Genomic DNA, 22,763 nt, shown 5'->3' with positions numbered 1-22,763 from the left:
TGACCCAAGCGGTTAATTAAATCGGTCAAGAAAAATATCCGAAAGCATAAAAATGATTACTGCTTTTTCTTAACCTTTTTTTAAAAATGGAGTACCATAAATTGCCAGCACGAGTTAAAGAGGATGTTTTACAAACCCGAGAGAGAAGAATATTTTCATGGAGGCTAAAATAAATGAGCTTTTTCATTATTTCCACAGAAAATGATGAAGTATCCCTGATTTAATGAGAATGTTTTAGGCCTGTGGTTTTAAATGTAGTGACCACAGCCCAGTTGTGGCCCAGGAGAGCCCTGGGCAGGATCCAGTCCAAGACTTGGTCTGGGCCTGCTGGAGCCTGTGGAGTCCATGCGCACAGAGCACTGCTCATTCTAATTTCTATTTACCAAAGTACAGTGACGTGCATTTCAAACTTCAGAATGCGAGGGACTTCTTGTTAGACAAGTGGTGGTGGACATGTGCAACAAGCCATGCTATTGATCTGGCTTCACTCAAGACGCTGCTGGAATCGATTGGTTACTGGCCACCACGTGGGCTGGACGGGCTGGACGGGCCGAAGGGCCTTTTCACATTTGTGATCTTTCTCGTGGTTTTATTTTGGGGAACATGTAAAGCAACGGCACACGTAGACGTGATCGGCTTCGTTCTCGGGTTTTTAGAGCCCGTGTAGCTGCTCACTTGGGAAGCTCTGGTGTTGTAACCCCAGAAACGCAGGGAATAAAAGAGAGGGGCAGCAGACTGCATCAGCTGCTGCGGATGTTGGGTAACGCCCTTGCCCTGTTTTTAAAGACATTCTCGGAATGCTGGGAGTAGAAACAAAACATTGTCTAACGTTTGTCTAACCTGCCTGGTAGGTGTGCTTATCGGTCGGTAAGTGGGGTGGAACGGTGGCCCTGTGGCTCAGGATCTGCGCCTGTGGCTGGAATGGTTGCCGGTTCGTATCCTGCAGCCGGCAGAGGAATCCTATGCCGTTGGGCCCCTGAGCAAGGCCCTTCACCCCAGCTGCTCCAGGGTTGCTGTATAAATGGCTGACCCTGTGCTCTGACCCCCAGCTTCTCTCCCTGTCTGTGTGTCTCATGGAGAGCAAGCTGGGGTCTGCGAAAAGACAAATTCCTAATGCAAGAAATTGTATGTAGCCAATAAAGTGATCTTATCTTATATTCACTTAAAAATGAGCAGTTTACATTCCAAAAACATCGGCTTCTTTCTTGTGTGAAGTACAGACGGGTTTAGCTGTGATGGTAAAAACTACTTATTTTTTTGAGCTGTAAATCTTAGACTTTGAGATCACACTTTAATTGTGAATCATTACCTGCACTTGAGACGTGGTGATTTAACGTGTGGTCATTTGACATTAGCTTACCAAACAAACTGTGCCCAGTGGGTTGGTTCTGTAGTGTGATTCATAAAATGTGTAATCTAAATCTTTATCATTGTGATATCAGTGCAGACTCTCCCATAGTCTGTAAGTGTAGCTTTGCCTGCATACATTGTAAAATTTTGGAGGATTTTACCTGTAGCCATAGCATCAGAAATCATATCCACCTGTGCTGCATTGCGGTGTGCACCTGAACTTCTCTGTAATGAAGTGTCATTGCTTAGGCTTTTTAAAAAAATCAACAGTGATGAACCTCTTGCTGATGTAACGGATGGTCCTAAGAATATATATTTTTTAAATCTAGGTCTTGTTCAGCATTGGGCTTAATCTGCTCCTGAAGGGCCATTGTGCTGCAGGGTTAAAACTGTAATTAAATTATTAATTACCTAAGGAGCTGGCTTAATTGTTAAGGTTAAATAATTCAGAGCATGGCTGCAGCTAGCACATGATCTGGTGGAGAGATACAAATGGGGTGCCAGGATGGGATTAAATATCAAAGTCTGGTATGGTTCTCTCTCGTCCTGGGGTCTACAGGTCGCCAGATTCATCCACGGCTTAGATCCCTGCGTAAACACAGGTTTAAGGCTCCCTGAATGATCTATTGAGGGTCCACAGAAAGCTACAGAAACGCCTCTTTACCTCATTCCTGCTGAGTGGCTGCATTAGCAACAGAATCTCCTCATAGGGCCCAAGTGTGATTCAAAATTCTCCTCACCTTCGCACCCAGGTCTCATTCTGTATGTGAATTCGCTTGCTGCAGCATTTCTACAGCTGTTGCAGGGCTGAAAAACTCTGACTAAGCTGTATTGAGGTTCCCCGTTTTAAATAAAGCCTGCAGTCTTGACCCATTCTGCAGTCTGGGTGTGTGCGCGAGAGCCCGTGTGTTGAGCGCCGTGCCCACGCCCTCTCCTCTGATCTCCGAACCCTGTGTGCCGTGCCTCCCGTTGCAGGTGTGGGTGCGCAGCGCGTGCGTGACTCGCCGGAGAGACCGCCCAGCCCGTGACCAGCATCTGTGTTAAAGCGGACCTGTGAGCAGGTGAGTGGGGGAGGTGTGCCCAGGAGAGGCTCCATCTAGGAGATGACAACGTGAAATGCAAGGTGTTATGGGTGAGGAGGAAATGCCACGGTACCAGCTGCCAGTGGTGACAGGTATGGTGCTTCCAGCTGCCCAGATGCCGCGGTGGTTAAAGAAGATTATTTTCACCCACGGGCTGCTGTCCACATCCTCTTTCCATCCGAGTCCTCGGGACGCTGCCCTCCAGTTCTGGTGGATGTGTGACCAGCACAGCAAAGAATTCAGAAGGCGGGGATGAGGCCCTGTGCCAGGCGGGTATTGACCGGTTGCCAGGATGGGGTGCCACATGGCCGCGCTGTGTGCCAGTAGATGTGGCAGCCTACCCTCTGCTCCTGTCCAGAGGCATGTGGGCGGGGGAGGAGGGGGAAGGGGATTGAAATGCAGAAACACAAGAGCATGTAGTCGCTGCAGAACCGAAACAAGAGGGGAAACGTGCTCTGGTTCTCTTCCCATCAAGATCAGTGAGCAGTTCGGGGCGAAATGTGTGTTATTTGCATTCCTGTATTAGCTTGTGTCCTTATTCGTCTTCTGGGTTATTCAAAGCTGTGTGCTGAAGCCAATCTTTAAAGAAGGAGCAACTGATAAATGCATTAAACAAAGAGTGATGGTTTAAATAGAAGATGCGCTCCTCGTGTAGCGTAATTATTTCTTCTCTTGTGTAATACAATTGGAATCCTTCCAGAGCACACCCCTGTTCTCGCAATAGTAGTCTCGTGTCGGGCTGTCTTCTCGGTCACAGCTTGATCTGTTTCTGTTTCTGTTTTCTCCTTCCCTTCAGGTTCACACGCCGCCCGGCAGGGTGGGACGTCCTGACAAATGGAGAATTATTTCCAGGCAGAGGCCTTTAACCTTGACAAGGTGCTGGATGAGTTCGAACAGAATGAAGGTGAGTCACTGCTCTTTGTCTGTGGGCAGCCTGTCTCGTCACAAGGTAGTAACGTTTCTGGGCTGAGCTGGAACTATCCTTCTGAGTGCCTGACTGGTTTCTGTAAGGGGTTCTGTAATGATGCTGCTGCACAGCCTACAGCCTGCTATTTAGACTGCTGGTATTTCCATTGATAATCTGTGCAGTTTTTGTTTGTGAAATTAAGCTGTGAGCCATTACAAGTCTGTGCGGTGAACCCTCTGGCTCCCTGCTATACTGTACGTTGAACCTGAACCTCCTTCCTAAAAGTTTCTGCTCTGACAGAAAGCTGTTGAACTCCTGTTGAGCTTGGCGTTTTCAGAGGCTTTAGAGCATGCATTCTGTTGTGGGGAAGACAAATGAGGTGGGGAACTTAATTCAGAGTAGTTAATAAATTCAAGCCTGCCTCAGGCCAGCTGGATGTGGAGGTCTAAAATACTGTATTACATGACCTGACGTGATTGAAGAGCCATGTGGCTTCGGCTTCCTGGGTTGTCCTTCAGTTCACACTGTATTGTTTATTTGAGCGCTTGAGATGTCATTTTTAAGTGTCTCCTTCCAGTATGACTCCCAGCTTCACAACCACTGAGCAAGTTCACGTGACTGAGGTTCATGTAAGCACAAGGAATCATTTTTAGTTTTTTTTGTCAAAACTAGGGGTTCACGGTAGTTTCTGAATGCGCTGTGGGGCCAGTGCAGTGGGTGTCGCTGAGAAAATCCTCACCTGACTAACTTGTATGAATAAGCCACAGAAATGCCTCTAGGTTTGCAGTTGTTTTGAAGTTTTGTGAAAGAGGCACTGACAGTTCTTCAGTTACACCTTTCCAGAAGTAGCAGCTTTGATCAGACAGCAGTTTCGGGGAAAGCTGCACAAGCAACACAGAATCGTGCTCGAGGCTGCGTCTTCCCTTGAGAGTTAAAACCAAGCTGGATCGCTCAGCTGTTTAACATCGGACAGGGAAAAGCAGGATGTTCTTCGGGTAAATGCAACAGTTAACACTGATTTGCTGAAAGGACTGCAAGAAAGGTTTAGTTTTGGAATTCCATGCTGAGAGAAAAAGAAGAGACACAACATTTCAGCTGTGGAGCCTTCTTCTTGACACTTGAAGAAGGCCTGACAGCCAAAACGTGGTCTCTTTTCTGCAGGAAATAAACCTTTTCCTGTTCCTTTGCGTCCTACGCATGCTGACGCAGACCCCTGCTTGAATTGGTCTTATACAAGTATCCAAAAAACTTCGAATTCCTTCACCTTAAATGACATGAGCGCTTTTTCGTGCCTATTCGGGTGCTTTTTCTTCCAGGCACTGCACTGTATTCTGATTTTTTTTTTTTGTCGTCGTGCGTTGCTGTGCATCCGTCGACACTAGTGTGGCAGCCATGTGATGCTTGTGTGACGAAGGGTGTTCTTGTGCTTGACAGGCCATGCCTTGGCACGTACCAGTTCTGTAGCAAATGGGGGGCGCTCCCTGTACCCCCTCTCGTTGGTGCACGTGCTCGTGTAGCCGTGCGGGTTATATATCACTCCTGTGTTTCTGTGATGCGGGGAGTGGCAGCAGTGCAGTGGTGGCGTATTGAAAGAATGCGGTTCTCTCGGAGGAGTGCGTGGGGAGGGGTGGGGTCTGTGGAGTTCTTGCTCTCCGCGTGAAGCATTCAGGTGTCAGTGTGATGGATGGGACGGGGAGGGGAGGGGGGGGGGGGCATTGGATGAAAGGGGGCAGGGCTGCAGCAGCAAGATCAGGCCGGGACCCAGAGAAAGCATGGCAGCACCGGGCACGCACCCAGAAACACCACTGGGCCTGGCACAGGCTCCTGCTGGGATGGATGCTTAACGCTCGGCTGATTATTTTTTTTTTTCTCAAATCATTTCCCCTGGCGCGAAAACAAATGTCCTGTCGGGACTGGTACAGTCCCAAGCGTGGGTGCTGCTGCAGCAGGATGAATTTCCAGTACGAGTTTGCCGTGAGGCTCAAGGGTTCTGGGTTAATGGTGCATGTCTGAATAACTGTTGTCCGATGATGTCGTGACCTTGCGGTGGTTCTGGTGGTTCGGTTTCTAGTTCGTTGTAGCGTAGTCGATTCTCTGCTACTCCTTTCGCTCGTTTTTTTTAATTCTCTCCACAGATGAAACGGACCCCCCCGCGGTGTCGGATACAAAGTGGACTCAGATTTTAACCCCGTCTCCTCACCTGCTTTCCCTGAATCCCGCCTTGGCCTGCCCAGGAGGGAACACCAGCGATGGCCAGCTGCCCCTCCCCGAGAATCCCACGGCGAGCCGGGAGGGAACGCAAGGGGACTGCTGCGCTAACGGGAGCCAGGACCCCCAGACTCCCGAGGCCGCGGCCTCGGCGATCCAGGACCGGCGGTCCGGGGAGCAGTTCGGCTCCCTCGGCCGGAATGGGGACTCCGGCCCGCACCCGCCGCCGTCGCGGCGAAATGTGGACGGAAACGCAGGGGGCGGAGATGGGCAGCTTTCAGCCGGCGCGGGTGACGGCAGGACATTGCTGAGCAAAGACGTTTGGAGCCGTCCGGCAGTCTGTGGCAAGGAAAACACGGCTCTGGACAACGGCGGTCCGGCCGTACCGGACGTCAACGGATGCGCGGAGGGAGTCCTCTGTGATCGGCCTCCGTTTGAGGCCGGCTCTCCCGACTGGAATGGGATTATCGCCGTGAATTGCTCGAGCGCGACCCAGGAAGGGGGTTCCGTTAAGAAGGATAGGGATTGTGCGTTCCTCGGCACGTTTGCCGAGGGGAAAGAGAAGGACGGTTTGGTTGCGGCAAACGAATGCACTTTCAAGGACCCGACAGGCAGGACTGCTTCACAGCCACCTGGGTGTGACGACGCGGCTAACGGCTCGCCAAAGGGAGATCAGAACGCAGGCGGTCTCGGGTTCGAAGGGGGAACGGGACATGCAGCTCTTGCTGAAGAATTGGGTTGCGGCAACGGAGAATCCGATTCTCCGGACGAGTCGCTACTGGGAACGGCTCAGCCGGCATCCGAAGCCCATGCTCACTCGGGAGGGGTCATGTGTGACGTATCGATGGGTCTAGACGAATCTCCACAGGAGGAGGGGAATCAACCCTCGCGGCCCCAGGTTTCCTCGACTGGGGAACTGAAGAAGATGGAGGAGAGACTCGGGCCGGGACAGTCCTCCGCCTCCTCCAACGGAGAAAAGGATCTCGAGTGTGCTTTCTCGTCCGAGTCCCCTTCCACCGTTTCCTTCCTTCCCAATGGCCTGGATGGGGAGGGCTTGGGCAAAGACCAGGACGATGAGTATTCCCAGCCTCTGCCCTCTAAAGAGGACTCTGTGACCGAGGAGAAGGAGGTGGAGGAGAGCAAGATGGAATGCTACGAGCAGACGAGAGGCTTGGAGGCCGGGCAGGGGAATACTGGAGCTTCTCCCGCAGTGCAGAAGCTGAACAACAGCAGCGTGCAGCCCGTCAGCATCCCCTACGGAGGGGCTCGGCCCAAGCAGCCGGTCAGTCTGAAGCTGCAGATCCCGCGGCCGCTGTCGGGCCAGGTGCAGAACGAGCTCGGTCCGCACGGCAAGAACAAAAACCTGGAGCCGCAGGGCCGGCCCTGTGCTGGAGACCTGTCCTGTGCCAACGGCTACAGCGAGGAGGCAGGGACAACGGGGGTGAACGGCGAGAACGAGGGGGCGTTCGACTCCGGGGCGTCACTCGCTCCGCCGGGGCTGCTGCTGCCTGCGGAGAGCCCCGATAACGACCTCCAGGCGGGGCACCTTGGGCAGCTTTCGAAAAAAACGTTCACCGCCCTCGGAGAGGTGGCCCCGGTGTGGGTCCCAGATTCCCAGGCGCCGATCTGCATGAAATGCGAGGTCAAGTTCACTTTCACCAAGAGGAGGCACCACTGCCGGGCTTGTGGCAAGGTGAGGGCTTCCACGCACGGCGGGACAGTGCCGTTTCTGTCCAAGAGCGTCTCGGGCTCAGTTAGCTTGTGCTTGAGTACGAGAGGGAGCTCAGCGACTCTGAGCGTCTCGGGCTCAGTTAGCTTGTGCTTGAATACGAGAGGGAGCTCAGCGACTCTGAGCGTCTCGGGCTCAGTTAGCTTGTGCTTGAATACAAGAGGGAGCTCAGCGACTCTGAGCGTCTGGGGCTCAGTTAGCTTGTGCTTGAATACAAGAGGGAGCTCAGCGACTCTGAGCGTCTCGGGCTCAGTTAGCTTGTGCTTGAATACAAGAGGGAGCTCAGCGACTCAGCATCTCGGGCTCAGTTAGCTTGTGCTTGAATACAAGAGGGAACTCAGCGACTGAGCGTCTGGGGCTCAGTTAGCTTGTGCTTGAATACAAGAGGGAGCTCAGCGACTTTGAGCGTCTCGGTCTCAGTTAGCTTGTGCTTGAATACAAGAGGGAGCTCAGCGACTCCAGGAGGTGCTTGGAGATGCTTCTGCTTTAAAGATACCAGCGAAACCTGCAGACATACCAGTCATCAAGGATCAGGATAGGACATGTCTGATTTAGATGCTTCTGAATGCAGTATATCTGGAGCTGAGGTTTGGGATTAAAATCATATTTCCATTTTTTTTCCCATCTTGCGCGGACACTGAAGTGTTAAAGAGAAGCTTGAAACGTTTTAAAGTTTCATATAGCGTAGTCGTTTCTCTGCTACTAGTGTAGTTAGCCTGCCCCTTACAATCAGTTACACCACCGAGAAAATGGTGATGTAAGCTTTGCAAAGCAGCTGAAGCTTAATGAATTTGTAAAAGTAATTAAAAAAATCATTAGCCTCAGCACCATTTAATATTGATTTTGTGTGTTCTGTAATGTCCTGATTTACAGTAAGCTATAGTGTTTTGATCTGAGGGTTCAGACTGGAGATGGAGAACTGTGAAAAGTTTTGTTTTTGGTTTCGAACCGACGTCTGAAAATGTTGTGTGCGTGTGTGTACACACGCGTCTCCCAGAGGACTCCCTCTGCACGTCCGTTGATGTCCAAGAGGGAGCTCAGCGACTCTGAGCGTCTCGGGCTCAGTTAGCTTGTTCTTGAGTACAAGAGGGAGCTCAGCGACTCTGAGCCGGACTGCCGTTGTCCAGAGAGTTACGCGAGAGTTAGTCTCGTGACAGCTCGGTCAGCTGGGTTGTGGCATCAGTCCGCGGCCGTTCTCGAGCAGCTCAGAGAGGACTTGGCTGTGTCCTTTCCTCTCCGGTCCCTGCGGGAGAGAGGCTGCGGGAGTCTTCCCTGCGGCCTTCACAAAGATTTCACTTTCAAGACGAGGGTGGGGCTCAAGCAGTTAACTGGCAGGGGTCGTACTTCCTCAGGTGATAACAGCAATTCTAGTGCGGGTGTCCTACACGGCAACGCAAAGCTGTTGTAGCAGAAGGCTGGTGGTTTAATTGTACTGGCGTTCTTGTAGGTGTCTCGTCGGTTTAATAGTAAGGCAGGTATTTCTCAGCTTGTGTAGATTATAAATCTGAAGGTTAAGCCGTGTTCCACAGACGCCACGCACCTTGGATATTTGAGCAGATATTAGATAATCAGAGGGCGGCTTTTCAATGGCTCAGCGCATTGTTTTTCCGACCCATTAAACTGCAGTCAAAGACCTGTTGGCGTCGCCCGCTCTGTTTGTGTGCAGGTGTTCTGCGCGGCGTGCTGCAGCCTGAAGTGCAGGCTGGTGTACATGGACAGGAAGGAAGCCCGCGTCTGTGTCACCTGTCACTCGGTGCTGATGAATGGTGAGTATTCGCACGGCGGTCGCAGCAGCTGTGCAGCTCCTGGGGCCCTGCACGGCGGAATTCCGGCGAAGCGTGTTGGTAGTACTGATTTGCCGCGCGGGGGGGGGGCTTTTTTGATATTTCTATAGTAACAGGATGTTTTTTGCATCATGTTTGTCCTTGACGTAGCCTCTCACGAGCACTGGGCGCTTAAGAGGAGCTTTTTAATTACCCCCCCTTCCCTTCCCGTCCCCCAACCTTTCAAATAAACCCAGCATACCTTTTAAAAGAACGTTTTCTCTCCCTTTAATCAGTTCAAGCCTGGGAGAGCATGGTGAGCACCTGTAACCAGAGCCCCAACCCCAACAATCCTGCAGAATACTGTTCCACTATTCCTCCGCTGCAGCAGGCTCAGGCTTCTGGGGCTCTCAGCTCGCCCCCTCCCACCGTCATGGTGCCTGTGGGTGTCCTGAAGCATCCTGGGACTGAAGGTAGGATGCCGGTCGCTTGTGGTGTACCACCACTCCGCTGATAGGCTGCACCGCGCTCAGTCCCGTAGAACATCATACGGTCACGAACGTTTTTGCTTTGGGGTTGTAGTTTTCGGGATTTTGAGTTCCTTTTTGGTTTTGAAGAAGATCTTCAAATCATGCATGTTCGGTAAACTGTGTAAAACTGAGTTCTTGCACGGGGTAGGTTTTGGGTCCCCTTGCAGGGTGGTTATCTATAACGTGAATAGAAACTCCAGAAAAGGGTGTCGTCTCTTTTTGTAGAAGAAAACTCTTTATCGGGAAACGCTTGAAGAAAAGCTTCGGAATGTTTGCTGGAGCTCCTGTTAGAAATGGTTTCTAACTTTTATTAAAGCAGTATTACCAGTAAAGGATTCAGGTATAAAAGCCTCTCGCCGTGTTCAATGGAGCAGACGTTTCCCTCTCTTAGAATCACTTTATTGGCCATATACAATCTCTTTTTGTCTTTTTCGCACACCCCAACCTGCTCTCCATGAGACGCACAGGTAACTGTCTGTGTTTGTACCCCGCGGCTGTAGGCTCGCTCCCCAGGGAACAGAGGAGGGTTTGGTTTGCGGATGGGATCCTCCCGAATGGAGAGGTAGCCGACTCGTCAAAGGTGGCAGTGAGTGGGGCAGCCCCTTCAGGACCCCTGACGGTGTCACATGACTCATGCAAGCCCCCAGCAGCCAATCCCTGCGCTTCAGAGGTAAAGCCGCTAGCGGGGGTTAACCCTTTGTGAGCTGCATGTGCAGGGTTTGCCGACGGCACGCCTTCCCTTAAATACTGCGCTCGGCCTGAAAGTCGTATTCGGTCTCATTCGCCGCGAGTCTGTAGAAAGCCTCGGTGCGTGCTACACGCCTGGGAAAAGTCTTAATACCTCTTGAAATGCTTTTACTGGCTTTTGCTCATCTGGTCTTGGTTCAGCTGGCATCCGACTGTCACCGGCTGTCGGCTCAGGAGGGCTTGTCCCCGCTAACCCCGGCGCTGTTCTCCGCAGGCCGCCTCGCCAGCGCGGGCCGCCGCCGCCCCCCCTGTGGGCAGCCCCGTGGGCAGCTCGGTGAACCTGATCCCCGAGGACGGTCTCCCTCCCATCCTCATCTCCACCGGCGTCAAAGGAGGTACGGGGAGCCAGCTCACAGGTGCTTGTTCATGCCTCCTGAGTCTCCGCTGTGGTCCGACCCCTGCGGTCGAGCGTGTCCCGTGCCCCTAGAAACCCGTTTGAGAACGTTTACTGTAAATAGGCGAGCAGCGTTACTGGATCCGGATGGTGTGAGAACGTATTCCCTACAGCTCAACGCATGATACGCAGTTCGTCCGGTACAAAACAATTGGCAGGCTCTCTGTGCCCTTGGACACCAGCTCTTGATCTGACTCCCGGGGGACTCATCAATAATCCGTAAGAGCTGTGCTGGAGCTTTGCCAATCGGATGAGCTCCCGTCGCAGCTCGTTTCGATGGGTGTGCGCCTGCCCCGTCGGGTGAGGAGCTCCGCTCGGTTTACTCCGGGCGCCCACTTCCTCAGAAGTCAGACGAGTGTCCCCCCCTGGCGCGGGCCGGCTCACTGCGGTGCCCGCCGCCCCTGTTGAGGGGGAGTGGTGGCGGCGGAGTGGCTGCCCCGCCCCCCCCCCCCCCCCCCGTTGTCGTACCGCGCTGGCGCCTGACCCTTCCCTGACGCCTGTGCTCCCACCCCTCAGACTACGCCGTGGAGGAGCGGCCCTCGGAGATCGCGTTGATGCAGCAGCTGGAGGAGGGCGGCCCCGACCCGCTGGTCTTCGTTCTCAACGCCAACCTGCTGGCCATGGTCAAGCTGGTCAACTGTGAGTTCGCTGCGCCTGCTGTCCCTCATCGGTCTGGGCGGCTGAAAGCTGTTCTTGCAGCAGAATAATGGCGTTACCTTGCAGTGGCTTAGAAAACCAAGATCCTCCCCATGCTGGGATTTTCCTTAGGATATAATAATGAAAACGTGTTTAGTAAACAAATTGAAGAGGCATTTAAGGTTTTTTGCTTACTGTCTGAATAAACAGCTCTGGTTATTTTCAAGATACTAGCAGAGCACTTGATATTTTTAGGGGGCAATACGGCTCTGTAGTGTTTTATACATGCTTATATATTGTCAAGCCTGGGTCTAGAATAGTTAGTCATTAACTTGGCTTGCTACTAACTTGGTGTTTGTGACGGCTTCAGGCCTGCTGTCCAGTGGGGTTCGGTTTGTCTTGGCGGCGTGGGGGCGAGGAAGGGGTACAGTCGGCCGCGGATCTGACGCTGCTCTCTCGCCCCAGACGTGAACAGGAAGTGCTGGTGCGTGACGACGAAGGGGATGCACGCGGTGGGCCAGGCCGAGGCGGTGGTGCTGCTGCAGTGTCTCCCCGACGAGAAGAGCATCCCCAAGGACGTCTTCAGCCACTTCGTCCAGCTCTACCAGGACGCGCTGGCAGGTGAGCGGCAGGCCCGGCTGAGTCACGGGTTCGAGTCCGGGTTCACGGCCTTTGCTGGCGGTGGCCCATGGCTCTTGGCGACAGGGTGACCCCTGTGACCTTGACCATAGCCCCTCGGGAGTAACATCCTGCAGACAGCCCTGCTTCTGGGCACTTTGCGCTTTTGGTCCTCCGTGTCCGGGCCATTGGGATGTGAGCTTGGCTTCAATTCCTGATCAGGGCGACCTCTCCCTGTCATCACGCCCCCCAGGAGCCTCACACGAGCTCAGTTTCTGGACAGGAAGTTGGCTTGGTTCCTGAAGCTGTGTAGTAAAACCCAGTTGGACCCCTGCCGGAGCAGGTGGCGGGGCTACACTGTGAGCCTGAGAAATGTTCAGGACTTGACTGGTGCCAGTTATCCCTCGGCCTGGCAGATGCGTTTGACTTGTTTGACGGAGTCCTGAAAGCGCTTGTTTGGATGTGTAGAAGTGCTGGTAGCATTCAATTAGTAAAATGCCTTCAGTGTATTTGTAAGTGAGGATATACACCCCCATAGGGAATAACTGCTGTACAAGGGTGAAAAGCCCACCCCTCCACCGCCATGAAATAGATTGTTTATAGTCACGTCAAGTCCGTGAGGAGAAATCTATCCACCCTACTTTGGGAAGTAGTTCAGTTTTATTATCGGGAGATGATCTGCGTCAGCTTTGGTTGATCGTAAAAACGTCAGGGAATTATCTGGGCGATGAAGGGTGGTCTCCCGTGCGGAAGTTAATTTTGTCGTGGCCTGCCGTCGGTTTTTAACGCGCAGGCATTATCCGAGTCGAGCTGCTGAACGTGGTCACAGCGCTGGTTTGAGCCAGTGGTTTCGGCTCGGGCACCTCTCCAAGAGCAGAGTTAATGTTCCTCTGCTGATTTAGTGGCGTTTCACTGAAACACTTCACACTTTTCTCTTTCGGTCTCTGTGCGGGCCGGCGACGCCTGGGTCCTGCACGGGCAGAGCAGGCTTTGCTGCTGACTGACGCTTTGTCTGGCCTCCCACTGCGTGTCAAAGCCACATTGTCTCCTCTTCCACCCCAGCTGTTAAATACTGCCCGCTCGGGCCTGCGGGATGTTTTTGCATTCTTAGATGTATATACTGCTTATTTGTTTTATTTTGGCACGAAAATAAATCTTACTGCTGGCATGCTGAGACAGGCTGGCCCATGGTGGCCCGTTTTGCTGGGATTTGCCATGAATTGCTGTTCTATACCAGGAGATGCAAAAGCCTAGCTCTTCCTTCCTGACCCGGCCAGTCAGGGCCGCTCGTTCTGCTCTTCTCTGCAGTGCCTAGTTGGAGAAGCTGTTCAGATTCATCCCAGGGGCTGGATTTAAAAGCCCCCCCCCTCTTTTGCCCTCCATTGACTCTGCGTGTTGTGTGTTTGCAGGGAACGTAGTGAGCAACCTGGGTCACTCCTTCTTCACGCAGAGTTTCCTGGGCAGCAAGGAGCACGGCGGATTTCTCTACATCAGCCCCACCTTCCAGTCCCTGCAGGACCTGCTGCTGCCCAACCCTCCCTACCTCTTCGGCATCCTCATCCAGAAGTGGGAGACCCCCTGGGCCAAGGTCTTCCCCATTCGCCTCATGCTGCGGCTGGGAGCAGAGTACCGATGTGAGCACAGCTAAGCCAACCGGCTTCAGGGACCACTTGGCACAGGTTCCCAAAGCGGGGGCTGTGAACATACCTTTTTAGAACCAGTGGGTTTTGTTCCAGGTGCTTTGCAGAATGAACCTGGCTTTCACCAGTCGGCGCTTTGCTTTCACGCACGCGCACGAGCGCAGGTGAAATGAACTCGGTGTTGCCCTAGTGGTGAGCATGTGGTTTGTGTCCAATTAGCTAAACTTCTGAATGGCAGAGAAATCTGTTCAGTATTTACCACAGCAGTGGGCACGGAGGTCCAGCAGTAACCCCTGTGATCTCGCAATGCGGGGCATCTGGTACCTTCCAGTACTTCACCTGATAACTACGCCACCTTGATCTTTGGATCTGAGCCTGTCCGCGTTTGATCACGTGTAACCACGTGTGGCCAGCTTAAAACCAGCACTTCCCAAGTTTTTCATGGCACAGAGCAAATCATTTTAAAAACGGAGCTAGCATTTCTAGAAATCGCATTTATTTTAAGATCAGTCGTAGACTGAGGAATATATTTGACTTGGCTATCGTGCCCTGACTTTCAGAGTGAGAACTTTTTTTGGTGAACAGGGTGATGTCGTACTTGGCGCAGTGCTGGAAACAGCTGTGTGACGCTCCTGGACCACACTTTTTAAACCTGATCTCTTCTGATGCCATGACACAGAGTTTGAAAAGCACAGGGTTAAACACACAATAAGATCATTTACTTGGCTTTACTTTTCTTAGTGCTGACAGCGCCATCTAGTGTTCACAAGGTTAAGAGTATTTAGTATAAATGAACGGCATTTTTGCCTTTTCAGGATCTTCTTCAAATCTGCTAGCAATCAGGGTAACGATCAATCTAAAACCGTAGCAGTGTTATGAATTAGCAATTTTGCTTATTGCTAGACCAGCAACAAGTTGCATGTCCTTCGTCATGAGAAGATTAGTCAGTTACTTACATTTTTCCGATGCCACATGAGTGACTTTCACACCTGTGATGAAAGACGTTGGCTGAAATACATGTCAAACCTAAGTACGACCTTTGAGGTTCACCACAAAACCCTCACTAGTATCCCATGTGGCTCAACAAATAAAGATTAAATGGGTCTGATGGAATAAGTCCAGAAGGTGATGTAATAAACATTTATCATAAGCCTCTGCTTTAGACCATATTGTATCAATAATGTTTTGTAAAAAACAGAGAAAGGAGGATTTGACGTGGAGGATTGACCACTGTGTCCTCGCAGTCTGGGAGGCAGTAATCTGCAGTGTCCCCCTCTCTCTTCCTCTCCTGGCAATATGCGGACCATGTGGACAGCTCCACACTTCTGCTTCCTAATCCAGGATGCTGTGCTAAAATCTGGGTTTTACATAGAGCCGGTGTTTTAAATTGGAAGGGCTCAGCGCTCATGCTCTCGAAAGAGACACGGTTTCTGTGGAGAACTTTTTTTTACGTCGAGGGTTTTTCTGGAAGCAAAACCACAGAAACGCACTGTATCCCCTCGGCCTTGAACGACTTGTGTGGGGAAGCTGCTTCGCTCCCGGCGGCGGCTCCACTCTCGGGCCCGTTCGTGCCCGTATTGTGTGGGTTGGCCGCGTGCTTCTCCAGACCGGAGTGGCGAGGGGAGAGCCCGCCCTGCCCGTCCTGCCTGTGAGGTTCAGCTCTTCCCTCTTGTTCCCCCTCACAGTCTATCCCTGCCCCCTGTTCAGCGTGCGCTTCCGGAAGCCTCTGTTCGGGGAGACCGGCCACACCATCATGAACCTGCTGGCGGTGAGTGCTGAGGCCTTCCTCTCTCTCTCTCTCTCTCCTCCTCTGCATCTCTTCGAATTCCCCTGTGGAAATCATGACTGTATCTGCAGAGGTTAATTTCCTTGTATATATAGGGGCACATGTATAACCTGTACTTACTGAAACGGGATGAGCTATCAGTCTGCCCTACTGGCCCTGAGGGATACCTCCTGCAAGACTTAAATCCCAGATGTATTTTTCTGAAGCTGGTATTTGACATTGATAGCTGTCTTTGTTAAAAACATCGTACTTGTTTTCCTAAGTCAGCATTACTAAGTTGTTGTTTTTTTCCTGAAATAGTATGAAGTTCGCAGAGCGTGCGTTTCTGTAGTATGCTGCAGAATTGTCCGTATTGCTCTTGTTGCTTCTCCAGTAACTGCTGTGGTTATATTTCCAGGATTTCCGGAATTACCAGTACACATTGCCAGTGGTAAATGGGCTGATGGTGGACATGGAAGTGAGAAAGACCTGCATTAAGATTCCCAGCAATAGGTACAATGAGGTGAGTCTCTGTTGTGGTTCAGTTTGGACCTCGTGACATTTAACACGACTGTCTTATAACCCCTTGGCACTGATCCATGGATCTCTTTACACAAGTACTTGGGCTTTTACTGACTGCAAAGGTGATGCAAACGTGTCAGTATTGATAATTTCTCGTTCTTCTAAAACTGGGCATCCTCGAAGCTCATTTGTATTTGCGCGGCACATAGTGGCAATAATCGCAACCCTGTTTGTTGGGAACATGTTTGCAGGGAGTCCACCTCGCATGGACAGCTTCCCTGCTGTCGCTCGTGCTGAGGCAGAGCCGGGTGTGCCCTGCACTGATCGTGTTCACCAGCAGGTGGAGAAGAATGCATTTCAGGTTTTGCTTTGATGAGGTAGTAGATCAATGAAAGGGCAGGTGGAGAGCAAGCCTGTATGGTGTCTTCTGACAGGACCCTACGAGGAAGATGACTGGTAAAGAGCGGTCTTTATTTCCAGGTGTAATAAATGCTGTGCTTGTGGTCAGTGTTCTCTTCCTGCTGAGAATGGCTCTAGACAGATGGGCCGTGTGGTTCCTTTGGCAGCTTATGAAGGCGATGAACAAGTCCAACGAGCACGTGTTGGCCATGGGAGCCTGCTTCAACGAAAGGGCAGACTCTCACCTGGTGTGCGTGCAGAACGACGATGGGAACTATCAGACTCAGGCCATCAGCATCCACAACCAGCCTCGCAAAGGTAGGTCCACGCATGGTTGCGCTGAGGGCAGGGTCTTTCTAATGGGAGGCACTTCTTTACACTGTGCAATCAACTGAAGCCCAGCAGGCGTGGGCCTGGCCAGCACCTGGAGGGGAGACCTCCTGGCAAAAACTAAGGGTCCTGCTGGAAGAGGTGTTAGTGGGGCCAGTAAGGGGTGCTCACCTTGTGATCTGTGTGGCTCCTAATGCCCCAGTATAGTGATGGGGACGCTGTACAGTGTAAAAAATAGGCACTGTCCTGGGATGAGTTCCTGACTCTCTGTGGTCATTAAAAATCCCAGGGCGTTTCTTGAAAAGAGTAAGGGTGTTACCCCGGCGTCCCGGCCAAATTTCCCCTTGACCTTTACCAATCATGGCCTCCTAATAATTCGCATCTGTGAACTGGCTTCATCACTCTGCTCTCCTCCCCACTGAGAGCTGGTGTGTGGGGAGAGGAGAGTACTGGTGCATCATCCAGGTGGGGGCTGCACATTGGTGCTGGTGGAGGGGATCCCCATGACCTGTAAAGCGCTTTGAGGGGAGTGTCCAGAAAAGCGCTATAGAAGTGGAAGGAATTATTGTTATTACTACACTTCTTTACACCAAGAGTTGGGAGTGTGGAACGAGCTAACCAGCTGCATTGAAGCCGAAGGCCTGGCGTCTTCCATGAAACGTCTGGATAATTGGATTGATTGGCTACCACACGTGGTGATCTGAGTGGCCTTGTGCTGGTGGTTGTTCTTGTGCTCAGTGCGAGTTGGTGCCCTACTGCAGGCCAATCCCTTTATTTTACTGAGTTGGGGGATGGAAGGTTGATGAATAAGCGGAGTCTGGTGGTAAGCTTGAATCCTCCTGAGCCGTGTGGTGTTGAAAGTTGTCCTGTCTGGTTCAGTTACAGGAGCCTGTTTCTTTGTGTTCAGTGGTGCTTTGAAACCCTCCTCCGGATACCTGGCCAAATCCAGCATCGTGGAAGGTAAAGGTTTTCATTTTGGCTGTTCTCTTTGTATCCCGTTGTATTTCGCCATTTTATTTTTTTTTTTTGTGGGGACTGTGCTGTTATCCTTGGCTGTCTGGAGTTAAAATACCTACCAGCTCTTTCATAATGGACGAAGACCTGCTTTTCTCAGTTCCATCCGAGATAATGTCATTGTTTTGCATCACGTCTGTACAAGTGCCTGGGGGTGCAGAGTAGCACAGCAGTGTGCGGCCTTGGTAAGGTCTCAGGTGCGAGGTGAAGCACAGACGATGTACAGTACAAATGCACGTGGCTTTGGAGCAGTGTTTAACTGATTATACATGATATAATGTGTTTGTGGAAACATCTATTCTTCTGACAAATTCTCTGTTAAAGGGTCCCTTGAAGAACTTATAAAAAAAAAAATCTCTGAATCCAGATCAAGCCCAAACTCCTCAACAGCACAAAACCACCTTAGACATTGAATTGAAATCATCACAGCTTTTAACCACCAACTACCAAACCAGCTAGATGGGCGGCATGCCCTCCTCTCGTCTGTTACCGTCCTCATTTTTCCGGATTCTTAAGCCAAAACCTCATTGTTTAGCCAGAGGTGAATGAATGAATCTGCCGCCATCTTGAATTGAAGTCAAATCAAATGCCGTGACCTTCTTCCCTGGTGTGTGTGCCCGTGTGTGCCCTTGCTGTCGCTGACGGTCTGACCCCCTCCCCCAGATGGCGTGATGGTGCAGATCACGGCCGAGACGATGGAGGCCCTCCGCCAGGCGCTGCGGGAGATGAAGGACTTCTCCTTCCCCTGCGGGAAGGCGGACCAGGAGGAGAGCCAGGAGCACGTCTCCGTGCAGTGGCTGGAGGACGACCGCAGCTTCAACAAGGGGTGAGGCTGCACGTGCCGGCGGGCCGCGGGAGGGAGGCCTGTGCAGGTCCCGCTGCAGGAGGGGAGCGGGGAGAGACCGGAGCGCTGGGAATTCTCCCCCTCCCCCGCTAACCCCGTCTGTCCCTGTGCTCTGCCACGCAGTGTCATCAGCCCCATCGATGGCCGCTCCCTGGAGTCCATCACCAGCGTCAAGATCTTCCACGGGGCGGAGTACAAAGCCAGCGGGAAGGTTATCCGCTGGACAGAGGTATCGGGGAGAGTCTTCCTGCTGCCGTCTTGTGTGCCTGATGTTTAAATTTGCGCTTATCTGTCATCGCTTGAACTGGGAAGTTTTCAGGAAGGGCACGGTTGGTCTTGGTGACACTTCAAAGACTTTACCCTCTTTACAGCCCCCCTGGTAAAACAAAGCACGCCCTTTGATGTCCGAGCGTAATTTGTTCCAATTTGTAATTGTTGCACGTCTGACCCCCCCCCCTCCTCCTCCTCCTCCTCCTCCAGGCGTTCTTCCTCCAGAGCGACGAGCAGCCCAATGGGCTGAGTGACCCCGCCGACCACAGCCGCCTGACTGAGAACGTCGCGCGGGCGTTCTGCGTGGCGCTGTGCCCCCACCTCAAGCTCCTCAAGGAGGACGGCATGGCCAAGCTGGGCCTGCGCGTCACGCTGGACGCGGACCAGGTGAGCTCGTTCTTCAGCCGCGCGCGTCCGTTGCGCAGAACGGTCAAGCTGTCAGATCAAAGCATATCAGTAGGCGCTGCAAAGTCTCTGCAGAAAGGAGACGTGTTGGGAGGAGTTCATCGTCTAAGACAGGTGTTCCCAGTCCTGCTGTCTGGAGGTCCACACAGCCACAGGCCTTAATGAAGCTGGGCTGGAATGATCTAATCAAAGCCCTAATTGAACTAACGAGTGACCCGATTGGACCATCTGCAACTGGGATTTTATTTGACTGGGGAAACGCAATCGGCAAACCAACGTAAGAGCTGAGAACAGTCAAACAGTTGGTGTTAATTCTGTGATGGAGTCCGTACTCCTGGTGTTTGACGGAGAGCTGTGCTGGAGTGACAGCCAGCAGGTGTGTGAGCCTCCGGGACTGGGAGCCCCTGTTCTAAGATCATGGCAGTAGTCTTCAGTGTTTTTAACAGAAGGATTACATCTGATTACATCTGAAAAAGTGCAGTTATTCCCACGTGTCCCCTGGCTGTGCTCGTGGGCGGGGGCCGCTCCCCTGTCGGAGCCCGGAGAGCGGCCCGTGCTCTAACTGCTGTGTTGCCTGGATGCAGGTGGGGTACCAGGCTGGCAGCAACGGGCAGCCGCTCCTGCCTCAGTACATGAACGACCTGGACAGCGCCCTGGTGCCGGTGATCCACAGCGGCGCCTGCCAGCTCAGCGAGGGCCCAGTGGTCATGGAGCTCATCTTCTACATCCTGGAGCATATCTCGTAGAGCGGGGTGCCCCCCCCCCCCCCCCAAACCCACACCCTCTCCCCCGCTGCATCCAGCTCGCCTCCTCTCATTTGCACTTCAAAAAGAGCCTAAACGCTGTGCTGGGAAACCTTTCTCCAGACCTTCTATGCACCATATCCAACTTCTGTACCCGGCCAGGGCAGCTCGGAAACAGGACGGAGACCCGCAGATCCAACCTCGGCTTTTGTGGCGAACAGCACGGCCGGCCTTATCGACCCAGTGGGCTTCCATGTGTTACCTGTGTGTCCCTAGGAGGTTGTTTGCCTCTCCCGAATGGTCTTGTGGGGCGTCGACACTCCCGGGCAGCGACTGCACTGTCCCCCGCCTCGCTTGGCGTGGATTTCCGTGCACGGCTCCGGTTGGCCCCGGTGGGCGTCTGCCGGCAGCTGGCTCTACCGCAGAGCGCCGGCACCCGTCGGGAGGACGTCTCAGGCCTGCGTCCAGACGCCAGCCGCGCTCTTTCACAACTGGGCCTTTCCCAGAGGGCAGAGTTTACTTCCTTGATCGGGACGGTTCTCCCGGTAACTCGGGTGCCCCGCGCTTGGGCTGTGATACGTAGAGGAGAAGCAGCTTTTCTGACTTCTCGGCTTGACGAAATTAACAGCGAGATGCTTTGTTGCGTGGAAGAAACTTGTTGTTTTTTTTTCCCACGTTTGGTGGAGTTTTTTTTTAAAAAAAAACGTGCCTGGTAGTTTCTTCCTAATGCAAATTAGCTTAACTGCGCTAAGTGGAATGAGGGACATTTGCTTTGGAAGTATTCAGATGTACAACGTGGAGTGATTTTTAAAGTTGTGCGTTCCATCCGCCTGAGGATCTTGGTTCCTTGAGCTCCACTCATAGGACTGGAAAATGTCACTGTCTCTCATCTTAATCAGAGGTTCACTGAAAAGGCTTAGTGGTATAGCTGACAAAGACCCAGTTGTGAATGGACATTAGCGTCTAGGTTCATCTCATGATCAATCAGCTCTTCATCTTGTAGTATTTAAAAAAAAACAAACCTTTTGACCAGTTAGTTGGTTTCAGCACTTAACCATAAAATATGAATTGTTTGCAAATGGACAAGTTCTGTTAAGATATATATATATGTAAAAATTAAAAGATGCAATGTAATTTATGGATCCTGAGCCATTGAACAAATGAAAAAAAAAGTGGTGAAGAAGATTCATGTTCTGAAATGCGTAACATAGACTGCAGAGATGCCAATGTAAAGAATTGGCAGCAGAGCCTGAACAGACAAGGGTTGAAACTCGCAGGCTGAAGGAGATTCAAGGGGGGAAAAAGCACTGGTCTACCTGTTACACCGCTTACACTGTTTCACACCGTGTCCTCCACAGACCGCAAACCGAGACGTCATTATTCTGAGATGGGCGCTTTCTTCTGATCTACCAAAAAAACGTCGCACTGCCAGCTTCTGTATCCTGCTTTTCCCACTGGCACAGCCTGTCCCAGATTAATGGCTCTTCTTGCTACTGAACGACACAAGGGCAGTTACCCGATATTCCCAGCCCGCTTGAGACTGCTGGAAGTTCACGGCGGAGCTGTGTTTTTCTGCAGAGCTCTAGCAAGGTTTGCTGTTCTGGGAGGAAAACGAGATGGGTCCAGATATTGCACTTTGAGGATGGTCTTGATAGGTGTTGCGGAGATGGGGAACTGGAAGAGAGAAGACATGTCTCCGCGGTCATGGAGAGTTTTTATTTTTCCTCAGCTCTGTAGGAGGCTAGGCCTAACCCTTACTGAATACACTGATGGCAAAGCCTTCTGTCAGGCGGGAGACGACGTCATAGAAAACTTCATTCACAGGCTCTTTTGTGCAGGAAAAGAAACTTCTTTGACGCGACACCGTTTTAAAACTAGCCTTCCCCCCCCCCTTCGTTCTTTCAGTGTTAAAGAAAGAAAAGTGTGCGTCAACACCTGCGTTAGCTTTCCATCAACGCCCCTTTCCTTACGTAATGTGACGGCACTTATCATAAGTGATTTCATTCTCGCCTGCTGGGAGCCGATGCAATTTTCAAGAACTTTCAAACGTTGGTCAGTAAACACTGGCTTCATCTCAAAGAGGGCGACCCCGGCGGACTTGGGGAATCTGTATCGGCCAAAGACTTCCATCGGGAGTTGTATCTGGGACGGGCGACGGAGTGGGGTTTATTAACACTAATGAACACAGCAGTTGTGCAGGTGTGGCAGCTTGTGTTCCTCCAGCATTGAAATCTGTAGCACTTCAGTGGACGTTTCTCTAAAACAGTCATCAAGCTGACAAAAAAAAATCAGTCCCAACACTGTCCGAAACACTGGCATCGAAAAAGGGAGAAATAAAAGAACTGTTACATGTATTTTAAAGCCAAAAAATAAACTGTACATCTTTTTCTAATGTACACTACAAATGTCAATAAGAAGTCTTTATTGAAAACTGTAGTATCTGTAAAATAAAACTTATAGAAAACTGACACATCGTGTGATGGTTTCAAATGCCAAATTAGCTTATGGACTCAATCGCCATTATTTGAAACCCCTTTCCAGTGCATATTGTTTTCCTGGTATCATACCTGTTGTTTTATTTTCAACCAGGGAATCCATGAATGATTCTTGCCAGGGAGACCCCAGCATTTCTGGGGTACCCTCCAAGGAGCGCAGGCCTGGTTTTTTCGCTCAGGAGTGCCGCATTACCAAGTCGGTGCCCTCGATCCCAACGTGCCCCTGCTGTGTGCTCTCCCAGTGTTCGGAGCGTCTGCTGGGAGCTGGGACTTGCAGGGACAGTAAGGTTGCTGCTGTCCAGGATAAGATGATGCTGTGTTCACTGTGCCAGAGGGAGGGACACAGCTCAGGGCCGAAGCCCTGGGTCTTGC

At 51.8% G+C, this 22,763-nt stretch overlaps 1 protein-coding gene across 7 annotated transcripts in view; it reads left to right on the top strand.

The window, feature by feature from the left end:
* Window positions 1-22,364, top strand: part of zfyve9a (zinc finger, FYVE domain containing 9a) — a 28,683-nt gene extending 6,319 nt beyond the window's left edge. For 6 of the 7 annotated variants that reach the window (XM_015355342.2, XM_015355343.2, XM_015355346.2 and 3 more), the window contains 18 exons: window positions 2,326-2,411; window positions 3,229-3,336; window positions 5,475-7,240; window positions 8,943-9,042; window positions 9,336-9,512; window positions 10,070-10,239; window positions 10,531-10,672; window positions 11,227-11,349; window positions 11,812-11,967; window positions 13,374-13,598; window positions 15,290-15,372; window positions 15,788-15,892; window positions 16,458-16,608; window positions 17,500-17,580; window positions 18,298-18,460; window positions 18,602-18,707; window positions 18,959-19,135; window positions 19,738-22,364. In XM_015355342.2, the coding sequence (XP_015210828.2) occupies window positions 3,267-3,336; window positions 5,475-7,240; window positions 8,943-9,042; window positions 9,336-9,512; window positions 10,070-10,239; window positions 10,531-10,672; window positions 11,227-11,349; window positions 11,812-11,967; window positions 13,374-13,598; window positions 15,290-15,372; window positions 15,788-15,892; window positions 16,458-16,608; window positions 17,500-17,580; window positions 18,298-18,460; window positions 18,602-18,707; window positions 18,959-19,135; window positions 19,738-19,899 (3,957 nt within the window). In that variant the 5' untranslated portion in view covers window positions 2,326-2,411; window positions 3,229-3,266 and the 3' untranslated portion in view covers window positions 19,900-22,364. The remainder of the gene's footprint in view (window positions 1-2,325; window positions 2,412-3,228; window positions 3,337-5,474; window positions 7,241-8,942; window positions 9,043-9,335; window positions 9,513-10,069; window positions 10,240-10,530; window positions 10,673-11,226; window positions 11,350-11,811; window positions 11,968-13,373; window positions 13,599-15,289; window positions 15,373-15,787; window positions 15,893-16,457; window positions 16,609-17,499; window positions 17,581-18,297; window positions 18,461-18,601; window positions 18,708-18,958; window positions 19,136-19,737) is intronic. The other variant, XM_006634774.3, reaches the window with a different exon arrangement.
* Window positions 22,365-22,763: the final 399 nt, after the last annotated feature.

This window comes from Lepisosteus oculatus, chromosome 9 (assembly GCF_040954835.1).
Source record: "Lepisosteus oculatus isolate fLepOcu1 chromosome 9, fLepOcu1.hap2, whole genome shotgun sequence".
NCBI lineage: Eukaryota > Metazoa > Chordata > Actinopteri > Semionotiformes > Lepisosteidae > Lepisosteus > Lepisosteus oculatus.
Note: the sequence above shows the minus strand (reverse complement) of the source record. Positions and strands in the feature narration are given on the sequence as shown.